At 40.9% G+C, this 12,664-nt stretch overlaps 1 protein-coding gene across 1 annotated transcript; it reads left to right on the forward strand.

Moving 5' to 3' along the window:
- The first annotated feature begins 896 nt into the window (after nt 1-896).
- On the forward strand, nt 897-11,423 carry lypla2 (lysophospholipase 2). Its single transcript, XM_080045284.1, has 10 exons — nt 897-956; nt 5,391-5,483; nt 7,117-7,148; nt 7,706-7,771; nt 8,413-8,460; nt 8,626-8,696; nt 9,662-9,735; nt 9,857-9,958; nt 10,292-10,462; nt 11,235-11,423. The coding sequence occupies exons 2-10, from the start codon at nt 5,406-5,408 to the stop codon at nt 11,283-11,285; spliced, it is 693 nt and encodes a 230-aa protein (XP_079901410.1). The 5' UTR covers nt 897-956; nt 5,391-5,405; the 3' UTR covers nt 11,286-11,423.
- Nucleotides 11,424-12,664: the final 1,241 nt, after the last annotated feature.

Consider the following 12,664-nt stretch of genomic DNA (forward strand, 5'->3'; position numbering starts at 1 on the left):
AAGCAAACACATTGTTCACTAACCAGTGCTGGATGATTCCTGCCACCTAGTGGTTCGTTTGGTCTCTGGTGTCTTGCTGCAGCAGTAGGGTTTTAACTCTTATTTAGTGTCTGTCCTTCCTTTATCTCTGTAATGAGATGAATTCCTAAACGACTGCATGATGTGCTGACGCAGTGAAGAGTAAATTTGCGGTACGGTGTCACCTGAAGGAGAGCGAGTGAGGTCAGTGGAGTCCAGTCATTAATAGGAAGGCCACTCAGGCCAGTGAGTGTACCAAGGTGTGGAGACTCTTGGAGCAGATCCAAGTCTTTCTGCTGAGAGCTGTGTTTCCTCTGCAGTAACACTTTAACACATCGAGGTAATTTATCTCTTAGATTAGGCATTTTATTTCTTTAGCTGTTTTTTCACCTTTATTTGATAGTTCAGGATATAGTTGAAATGGGGGGAGAGAGAGAGTGAGGACATTCAGTAGCCTAAAGGGACCATTATTATTGGCATTATTGTACAGGGGAAAAATCATTTTGAAAGGTAGAGCACTTTTTTTTTTAGATATAAACAAATGGAGATAACAAAAATATGGGCTACTGAGTTGTGATTTTCTTCATATGAGTAAAGATGAGCCTACTCTTCCTTATAGCTACTTTATTTCCTGCAATAAAATAAGAATAAGCCAAGGCCTACTTAATCTGAATTTGGGTATAAAGGATTTCTAATGTAATTGTGAAGATTTTGTATATATATGTATGTAGGTAGCCTATGTTTGTAATAGGGAAAACACGAATAAGAGATAAGATAATAAACTCATAATAAATCATAGACTACTATCATCACGGCAGGGCGTTGCTAGGCTATGACGTCACTGCGCTCTGCCCCCCGTGCGCGTGCCTGTGTGACGCCCGCGCTTGACGCGCTACTAGCGGAAGTTCCGTTCCGTCGAGAGCTGGGACAGCAAATTGGTGAGTGTATGAATCTATAAATACAAGCTTTTACCACCTCACCCCGACACCAACTCAGTATTTAATCGAGCTCATTTTGTGCTTAAGGGGTTTCTTTAAAAAACGGCCCGTGTCAGAGGTCCGAATTCTGAATGGAAACATTACTCTGAGGCACCGGCTGAAGACAATACAATGAATGTGTGTGTGCGACGTTAGCTAGCTGCTATCCGTTACTACCACTAGCTCCGGTAATTGTGAGGATATATAAATAAATATACTTGTGTGTGTGTGTGTGTGTGTGAGTGAGTGAGTGAGTGAGTGAGTGAGTGAGTGAGTGAGTGAGTGGGGCCGCTAAACCGGGATTAAACATCACCGCTGCTTTGTCCCACTGAGGATGATGATGGGTCGTGTGACAGAGCTAAACTCATTCATTGTCTCCTTCCCCCCACCACAACCCGCGACCTCCGACACTCAGTATATTTATTTTATGATATTTAACCTATTTGACTTCACTATTATCGGCTTCTTCGTTTGACTGCAGTGTGCCAGCCTTCATCAGCAGAGAGAGAGAGAGAGAGAGCGAGCGAGCAGGGCTAGCTACCGCTGGATGGTGGATGTACAGTATGTGTGTATGGGAGGAGTGTGTGTGTAGGGAAGCCTGTCACTCACTGCCGCATATTATTCTGTTGTTTGCCAACCATCCGTACCGTAGACATTGAGCAAAGAGGTGTGTGTGTGTGTGTGTGTGTGTGTGTGTGTGTGTGTGTGTGTGTGTGTGTGTGTGTGTGTGTGTGTGTGTGTGTGTGTGTGTGTGTGTGTGTGTGTGTGTGTGTGTGTGTGTGTGTGTGTGTGTGTGTGTGTGTGTGAGAGAGAGACTGCAGCACGCCTCTATTTGTTCCTGTTAGACTTAAATGTAATTGGAGTCATGCAGGATGGAGACTCGTGATGGGCTTTAAGTTCTACTGCAACACAGGCGGCGTCTTTCTTTTCTTTCTTGATGTGTAACTTAAATAAATACTGAGACAGGGACACTGCTGTTTAATTTGAAACATGATAATATTTGTAGTATCTCTGATTTGTTAGGACTACAACACAGCCTTTGAAATAGAGAGAGAGAGAGATGGTACTTATCAATTCAATTGGTCTTAGTATGAAAGTTTCCAAAAAACAATGTTGCAAATATGGACAGTACACACTTTATGTCATGCCTCTAAAAGTAAATAAAACCAGATGTATCTCCCCCAAAAATGTCCACTTAATTTCTTTTACACAATATTTATGACATTAATATGCCAGTTACAACAACATAGTAAATAATCAACTAACAAAAGCTTGCAAAACAGAAACTAGTATTACAAAAAAGCCTTGTGAATGTGAAGTCAGTGCCTTCGTATTATTACAGCCTGATGAATGTATCTTTGACCTTTTGCTCCAGTCCAATGTCATCATTTTGAGTCAACGCCCATTTTTCCATTTTGTGCTTTTGGAAGTCTCATTTTGAGTGTCACCTTTTCCATAGAACAGATTTTTTCGACAATCGGCAGCCTCTTTTTTTGTTGTTGTTGTTGGTGGTGGTGTTTCCTTTCTCCATTGCCAACTGATAGCTTCTCAAATCTCTTTGGCCCCAAGACAGAACTCCAATCAGCTCTTATCTGTGATAGTAAGTTAGCCATAACTCTTGAGGGCTTCCCCCGCAGGTGAATGGAATCGTTGGTGCATTGCCATCAACGGCTTAAATATTTACTTTCACTTGCAAAGAGTTGTGGATAATATGGGGAACGTTGATATTAAGGTTTTTCAAGGAGTCAAGTTAAAATCAGATAAAACATAGATTCTATTCAATTTGTGCAACTAAATCAAATCCTGTTTTCAGTGGTTTGAATCAAGGCTTTCACACAGCGCCTTGACACAATTTTTAAACCAGCGGCCTCCTCCAGAAAGACCAGAGAGAGTGAACCATTGTTACTTAGAGCGAGACTCAAAAAACCCCACATGGTGCATTCATTGTGCAGGCAGCACAGGTCAGTGTTAATCTGCCAAACAATAACAGGTGTGGGCCAGGGGTATAAAAGGGATTAATCGCCTCTCTGCATATGCTACCAATTTTGGCAGTTTGTCCTACTTCCAGAAATCGTCCGATGTCACCTCACTCATGCTCTAAATCTTTTCTTCTTATCTTAATTTAACGTCTCTCTCCTGGTGCCGTTTGCCTGTAGTCTCCTGCGAGAGGCACTCACTGGCTGTTCCCTCTTGAGAGCAGCTAAATTACATTTGAGGGTTTTAACACTGAATCAGAAGTGGGTCACGGTGAAAGAACATCTTGTGATGCACATTTTAATCGCATCACATTTTGTTCCAGTCGTTTGTTCAGAGAGAGTCACGCCGAGCTGTCGGGCTCAGCCTCAGCGGTGAATGAAGGGAAGAATTAAGTTTTCACATATTTCATTTTAAGTTTCATACTCAATTATCCAGTTACAAGTGTGATTAAAAATCCTACCGCCCGGTGAGTAACGTGAGCAAAATGTGCTTCTGGCTCTGCAGTGAAAATGTCCGCTGTGATATGACATTATTAGATTGTGAATCAAGTCGGGGATTATTTTCAGTTCGTATACAGTTTGATACTTTGGTCCAGAGGTTTCCAGTCTGGGGGTCGGGACCCCCCAAAGGGACACCAGACAAATCTCAATCATAGTGAAATGATTATTTGGAGTCAAAACTGCAATTTGTGTATTTTTTACTTCTCTAAATTTTTTATTATCTGTAAACGTGTATGTTTTTGAAAATGTGGAAATGGCATTGAAGAGTAGAGATAGTAACTATCAATCGATTAAAGCTAAATAAATGTTACTTAATTAGCCTTATATCAATAGTAGCTGTTAGATAGATTTAGTAAGGTAAAAATAAATGTTCCTTCTGGTGCAGTTTGACACTGGAACATTTGTAGCAGACCTTTGGACAGCACTGGAAGATACTTATGTGCTTAACCATGTGTGTCTAGTCATTATTCAACTATTACTCATTTATCAGGGGTCAGGTTAAAAACAACCTTATTTTGTCCACACTCTGGGTTGTTAAATAACACATTTTACCATCAGGGCCGCCTTAATGAAGGGGCTTACCTGGGCTGAAGCCCCAGGGCCTATGTAGATCAGGGGCCTATTAAAAAAAAAAAAAAAAAAAAAAAAAAAAAATGTACTGGCTCAATATAGGCCCCTGATCTTCGTAGGGGTGGCGTACGGAGATCAGGGGCCTATCATGAGGAAAAACACTGTAACCAACCATGTGTGTTTGGTTATTAAAAGTCATTATACCAGGAGGGGGTTTATGTACATGTTACCTTAAGTGTTTTGTATTTCATCAATAGAGATATTGTGGTGTAGACAAACATGGCTTTTACGCATCTGTATTGTAAGACCGCCGCCCGGGGGGGCCTACGAAACCTCTCAGCCCAGGGGCCTAGGGGCAGGTTAAGGCAGGCCTGTTTACCATTAGGGCCGGCCCGAATTATTCGAATACTCGCTCGGAAAAACCAACGAATATTCGAAGCCTGAAAAATGGCATTCGGGCCAGCCCTATTTACCATACACTTCCATGTATTTTTGAGCTGTGAAAGTAACCTTCAGATGATACAAAGACACACACACACACACACACACACACACACACACACACACACACACACACACACACACACACACACACACACACACACACAGGCCACAGGCAAAAGCTGAGGAGCGTTTAGCAGCTCAGCAGTAACAGCGGTGGAATTTCAACACCCGCGGAGAATAATCCCGCTGAAGGTTTACACATTAACCTTTGAGTTTGTTTGAGACGTCTCACCCTCGTCTCCTCATTGTCTGTTTACCAATCAGGCAGCGCGCCATGGGCCACACCCGTCCCGTCACCGCTCGCCCCACACTACCACATCACCCGATAGTTAAAGAGGCATTGAGGAGTTTTTACTGCACTGACTTTACTGTAAAACTACAACCTGATCTCATGGCTGTTATCGATGTCTGACTCACAGTGCAGAGAGAGAGTGGGTCAGGTTCACTTGGTTAATGAGTTTCTCCGCCACTACGCTGACTGCAGACAATACACACACACACACACACACACACACACACACACACACACACACACACACACACACACACACACACACACACACACACACACAGCTTTGTTCTTACAGTCTGGAGCTGTTGGAGCGAGCTGCTCATTGTCATCGCTAATGTAAAAAACAAACATCTACATGACAAACTCCAATGAACGCAACACTAGAACAGAGTCAGAACAGTCTCTATGATCACAGGGGGTACAGATGTGCAGTTTAAACGTCTCACAATTCATGTGAAGGTGCAGGAAACTCTGTAAATTAAGTCAATCTAATGCACAAACTGTTTGCACATGTATGTCACCTCATGTCTGACCTGTGGTTCCCCTCTGCAGCACCTTCTACAGTGTATGTGTGGCAACAACATGTCTGTGCCGCTGCTCACCGAGGCTGTGACGGTGTCCGGGAAGGATAAGGAGACTGCGGCCGTGAGTAGAACCACAAATAAACAAATCCTTTTATTCATCGTCAATGTGATCAATGCTCCTAATTCAGAGCATCTTAGTCGCTGGGCAGAATGGATGTGTATTATAAGGATGGTCTTGATTGATACCAACATGATTTGATACACAAAATAAGACCTTGACATGAACATATTCTGTGAAAGTGAAGCCACACTGTAACAATAAGGGCATTCCTTTCAGATCCAGAATACTCTATGTTTTACTTAAAAAAAACGTTGTCTCCTTTTATTCAATACAATTTGTTTTGGTATTAGAAACTTCTAGAAAATATTCCGGGAAATAAGAAATCGAAATGGGTAGTTACTGGTGCTGAGTGCTGACAGTACTACTGCAATTTCAAGAGATACCATTAGCATTCACGTAAAGGCATAATGGAAGCATGTCGCACCACAACAATTTATTGTATTGAAGGGTTTTCATGCATAAGTTAAACTAAAGCTACTTTCAGAATGACAATAGCAATGTTTATCTGGTGATTGTTGCTAAGAGAGATCGTCACCTTGACTTAGTTGTAAAATCTTATCTGATAGTGTTTTGGTGTCTGATAAGTTTTCAAACTCAAAGATCTGAAGATAAATATTAACTTCCTGGATTGAATTTTGATGATTTCTCCCGAAACAAAACTCAGTTTGCCTTTTATTAACGCTTCTTATTGTGATAATGTGTTTTTATGAGTATTCTTTGTAAAAGCAGCAGTAAAAGCATTAACTTGGGTTTATTTTTTAAAATATATTTTTTTAAATACAAACATACAAACTACAGACAAGACTTTGCCACACAGCCATCAGCCAACAGAACATAACACACACGATGAATAAAATCAACATCAACCATGACAACCATAACACACGGACACACACACACACAGAAAAAATTATAAAATAAAAACCAAGTGGAGTTAAACTCTTCTATTTTATTAATTTCCGATATATAAATGTTAATTACTCGGTCAAATAAAAAATACAGATTGTTCCTCTTTTAAACACCAGCTTCATGATATTCACCGTTCATAACAAGATGCCACACTTGTAGCAGTAAATGTAACAGGTCCGGGAAACAGTGAGTGGACAGAAGGCTGTGTTGATGTCCAGCTTCATCTGAATGTGTAAAAACAAACCTAGCCGTTGTGGTGAACAGTGCAGGGATTTGTTAAAAACACTCGCCAGCAAAGCAGAGAATCTCCATGGTTTCTCTCCACGGGTAGGGGCGAGTGTGAAAACTGGCAGAGAGAGAGAGCTCGAACTTGGCAAAGGGTTTGGGCGATTGGCACCTGTTTCTCTCTTGTTTTGGAACAAGTTCACACACATACCAGTAGCACACAGTGTAAAATAATGTTGCTCAAATGGTTTATTCTTTCCTTGTGATAAAATAACCATCTTAAGCTCCTAAATCTCCTTGTGTCTGTATTATTGTTTATAATAGTTTTTATTCTTTGTACTTATCTCACCTTGGGTTCAGAGAGAAATGTATTTTTTCCTCTGTATGTCTGGCACATATTGCAAAAATTGGCAATAAAGTTGACTTGACCTTTTTTGGGAGGTTCTGTGAGTATTTATGAATCCTAACAGCTGTATTTATTTTTAAATCTGTGTTGCAGGTGATTTTCCTCCATGGACTGGGAGACTCAGGGTGAGTGATTTAAAAAAAAATCTGTTCTTATGCTAATGTGAAAGATTTAATGAGCCTGTTTTTCTGTTTTCTATGTTTTCTCGAGACTCTCGAGTAGAAATAAAGGTTAAATGAAAAATTAAATTAGAAATATTAATTTATCGTCATTTTTTATAACCTATATATGGCCAATATCAAAGTAGAGGTGCACCTCTACTTTCCACGTAATGTTTCACTTTATTTCCTGCTTCAGATATGACAACAGATTATTGCAAGTCATTTTCTGGGACCAGCTTCAATTTGTTCCTAATATTGTTTTAAAAAAAAATTATAAAAAATTAAACAACATAGTGAATTGTGCCGTATTTCTCTTTTAAGTTAAGCTAATCGTATCTCAATTGCAAATGATATGAACATGTGTAGAAACTAATTTTATTTATTAGGTCGGCCAAATACGTTGCTACAAAACCAAGTGTTACACATTGTTCTGAGTCTGATGTTTTGCATATGAGTTGTTTGGCTGGGATTGGGACTGAATGATAAACAAAGGGCTTCTTTCTCTCTCTGTTTCCTGGTAGGCATGGCTGGGCCGAGACCCTGTCGGGGATCAATCTGCCTCATGTCAAGTTCATTTGCCCCAACGCGTAAGTCTCTTCTCTGTCATATGAAACGCCTTGATAACATCTTTTGCGTGGAGCGAAGTACAACGTTACTATTATTACTGTGAACAATAGCTTTTCTTGCATCCTGTCTTCAGGGTTCCTACGTATGGAATTACATTTTTGTCATTTTCAGCATGGATTTCAGACTATTGCCCCAACTCTCTGAAATATAGAAATGTTTTCCGAGGGATGGCTTTAGAATGAGAAGTTTATATGATGGTTGGTTAAATATTCTAAATGGGAAAATAAAGCTAGGTGTAAATTGTGTTTGAAATTGTGTGACAATGAGGTGGCAATGTTAAGCCACATGCAGAGGCAAAAGCACTGTCCCCTTGTCAAAGCATCCTCGTCTGCATCTAGCTGTAGACTCATAATGGCAAATATAGTCAAGATTTAACACACATATTAACAGTTGGATTTTTAGAACGATTTATTTACATAATAAGGGCATATTTGTTATCAGAAGTCAAATATGGACTGAAAAATCTGCTGAAAAGTCTGGAAATTTGAGTCTGAAAAGGATGGAATCTTGAACTGTAAAATGTGTAGGAACCCTGTATCTTGTTGGGTGAATAAATCATCTGATGGCTGGTGATCTCACATGTTTCCATCTCCCTCCGCAGGCCGCCAATCCCCGTCACTCTCAACATGAAGACGGTCATGCCCGCGTGGTGAGTTGGCGCCGTGAAAGAAAGAAACGCTCTTTATAGCTCCACACTGGCTGCTATTGTTTGTTTCCCTGGAAACCACAATAGGCGCCCATACTGGCATTGACAATACGCCGATTGTATGTGTTGATTTCCTCTTTCCAACGCTTTGCCTCTGGATGTGCGCAGGTTTGACCTCATGGGTCTCAGCCCCAACTTCCCAGAGGACGAGCCTGGGATCAAGAAGGCAGCGGAAAACAGTGAGTGTTTTAATGCTGGTCCATAGCTATGCCCCCTGTCTCGGCTACGCATCATGGACATATTATAAGAAGGACACTGAATCGAAAAATGGCGCCCAATTCATTTAAATGGAAGGGGACCAGTGTCGTATGGTGCAATTTGAAGCGGATACTTCCTGGTAATGCGACTCAAAGAGAAAGTGCCATGTGTTCTCACGACCTGTTGTTAATGATAGCGTACTTACTGTTCATGCATGTTTCGTGCTTGTCCCTTAATAATACTTCCATTAAAAAAAACCTCAGGCATGGAATAAAAAGTGCGATCATCTATTAAAGTCAGACCTGTGTCATTGACGCAGTCGTGCACCGGGCCTTTCAGAGGCAGCACCTGAACTGGTTTCACTATGGCTGTAACTTTTTGAGTAGCAAATGTTTTGTCTTGCCTTTACGAACAGATCTCTGCCTGTCTTCAGTTGACATTTTATACACATTTATTCACTTCTGAATATACTGAGGCATTTAGTTTCTGTAATGGACAGATTTTGTATTGAATGTATAAGGCTCCTCCCAGTGGCCAGAGAGGAAAATAGCTCCTTTTAGCTCAGAGGAAAACATTTATACAAATCCTAAAAGTGACCGGGAGTCAGATGGGGACAAGGTCAAATAGTTTATCTATGTTTGACTGTGATGGAGGAAGCATTCAGATCCTTTACTTTGTGAGGGTTAGGTTAATTAGACCAGGTCTCTCTCCTGACATATAAGATGGTGTAGTCAATTTGATTAGTATTGTTTGTCCTATCTTAAATGAACCTATACCAAACCTTACACAAGGACATACACAACATGTAAAATGCACACTCTTACATTGAATGACCATTTAAAATAAAGGGCATTACTTGGTTTGATTCGGCCACTGAAGAAAATGGGCCTTACTATACGTCTACTGCCAAGTTGACTAACACATCTCTGTCTTCGCTTCCCTCCAGTCAAGGCCATAATCGAACACGAGGCTAAAAACGGGATCCCCCCACACCGTATAATGATCGGTGGCTTCTCTCAGGTAGGACTTCAAATCTTACCATTGTATAAAATGGATATTTGTAACAAAATGAGATAGAATGCATTTAAAAAGTGTGTGTCTCTCTCTCTCTCTCTCTCTCTCTCTCTCTCTCCCTCCTCAGGGTGGGGCCTTGTCCTTGTACACTGCCTTGACCTGCCAGCATCAGTTGGCTGGCGTCGTGGCCCTCAGCTGCTGGCTTCCACTTCACAAGACCTTCCCATCGGTAAACTCCCAGTTTCACTACAGAGGAGTTACATGGTTCCTTCTGCCTCTTGTTAACATTTTCAATTTATAATAATTTTTTTTTTTTTTGACTGTCAACACATTCATAGAGATAGTAACAGTTAGTTATGTTATCTTATTTAATTTCACAAGCCCGAGTTTAGTTAAAAATAAAACATTTAGAAAAAGCGCTAAGAATACTTGAAAAATATTGGGGACAAACATGGAAAAATAAATAAATGGGACACAATTTTTTCTGTATGATATTACATTTGTTGTTAGCTTTACGTTATCAATTTACTTAGTCTTGTTCTGTGTCTCGTCTGTCCTGCAGGCGTCAAGCGGCCACAAGAACGTCCCGATTCTGCAGTGCCACGGTGAGATGGACAACATGATCCCGGTGCAGTTTGGTGCCATGACATCAGAGAAACTCAAATTAGTAGTCAACCCTCAGATGATCACCTTTAAAACCTACCCAGGGCTCACTCATTGCTCCAGTTCTGAGGTACTGTACCCCCATGGTCTGTATGGGTGTGTGTGTGTGTGTGTGTGTGTGTGTGTGTGTGTGGCCGTGTGTGTTTGGTATCTGTCAGTGCGTTTACATGCAGACTCATAATCGGGTAACTAAACGAATAAGACCTCAACAGGACTTTTAAACTGCATGTAAACACCTTTATCCGATCTACCTCGGACACAAATCGGCACAATAACGGACAAGAGAAGTCGGATAAGAACACCTAGATAACTCGTTCATTGTCGGCTTTCTCTCTGCATGTATACAGGGATCGGACATCGCATATCGGACTTCTCGTTCTGTGCTTGTGTGCCTGCGCGTGATAGGCATTATATGTCTATGCTGCGCGTGATAGGGTTATTGACGGAAGGGAACCGGACGTGGCTCTAAAACCACTTGTTGAAAGCATGGTTGAAAGGGCTACAGCGCCACCTAGCATAGTGGAGACAGCCATGCATCGGACATTTATCCGATTTCTGAAAGGCCATGTATACTCAGACAAGTGACACGGTCCGTTCGAGTGTCTTGTTCGATATATGTGATAATCCAATCTAGTTGTGCCATGGAAACGCACTGATTGCTAATGTTATGAGAATCTAAAACGTATTGTTCAAAGTATGGGTGAGATGGTTATGGTTTCCTGAGCTATTGCAAATTAAATTGTTCCGCTAAAGAAAAATGTGTTTAACGTATGCTTAGTATTTTTGTACTCTCCCTCAGATTACAGCATTATCCAAACCAACATCTATTCTCTCTCTTGCAGGAAATGGCGGCTGTAAAGGAATTTATCGAGAAGTATTTGCCCCGAATCTGACCTCACCTCATCCCCCACTGTGAGACCCCCGAGACACTGACCTCTCACCCCCAAGATCTGCCATTCTCCCAAAGGAAACAGCCATGAGCTCCCACCCACCCACCTCCACTAAAGATGACAAACGCACGCATGAAATTAGACATATACATTTGACAGTGATTATTATACATTTCCGTGCAGATCCAAACCAATTTTTCAAATACACTGATTTAGAAAACAAAAAAACAATTCCTCGCACTCTCAAGTCTTAGCTTTTCGGAGGGAGAAACACTGACTCAAACAACACATTCCCATCGGTTTCTATTTTAACAACTTTTATGTCTGTTGCCTCAGTTTTTCACCACTTTTTACCTCATTTGGCTTCATCGTCTTAACCTACTTTGCTACATTCACTGCCACGCCCTTCCTTCTTTCATTCCTGAGAACATTTGTGAGAGATTAAGTGGGAAAAATCAACACAGGGATTGATTCAGATGAGCAGGTTAACACCTACTTGATAACAATCAGTGATCAAACTGAGGTGCATTCAGACCGGGTTTGGCTTTGCATTCATTTCTATGTTGAACAGGCAGAAACACATTTAATTGTAGATGCAAATTCAACCTACCTACTGTAATTCAAATTGATGTAAGTTTGACCTGGGACATCTTGAGGCCATCCACAGTCCAGCAAGTTTGAGAGAAAAGTTGGGATTGATTACTCATTAGGAAATACTGCTTTCTTCCAAACTGCAGCAGAGAAGAATGGATGCCTTTTTTGGCCACAATGATAGAGATTACGGACAGAGAAATATTAAATAAAACGCTTAAATTTACAATTTACAATTGTATAGACTTCTCTTGTAAGGGGGCAGTTTGTTAACAACCCTGCTCAGGCTTATTTCCTTTTAGGTGAAATTCAGTCTTGACTGCGGCTTCTCTCCTGTGTTGGATTCCCACAGATTCTCACTCAGTTGCATTGAGCAGCTGGTTTCTCATCCCAACGCTCTGCAGCTTGTCTGAGTCTCGCATCTGAAATCTTGACCATTTACTCTATGGGTGCCATTCTTATTACAGCGCCAACATCCATGGGGGCGTCACATTTTGCCTAATTTTTATTTTTTTTATGTGATAAAATATCTTGAACTATGTGAAGAAAATCCAATTGAAATAAAAGAAAACAAACCAATCTATAATTTTGCCACACTGTTCTGTTTATTTCAAAACGTCTACACTTGCATGTGAGCAACCGCTTTCTCCTTTATGCAATTATCCTTTATGCAAAATTACCTCAACTGAATAACATTTGTCTTTCTAAATAAAATTTTAGGCTTAAGGGCGAATGACTGACCACAGTATGAGCTGCATGAAATAACACATCACTCCAGACGGTTGCAGGCC

The sequence above is a fragment of the Ammodytes marinus genome (genome assembly GCF_949987685.1).
Source record: "Ammodytes marinus genome assembly, chromosome: 17".
NCBI lineage: Eukaryota > Metazoa > Chordata > Actinopteri > Uranoscopiformes > Ammodytidae > Ammodytes > Ammodytes marinus.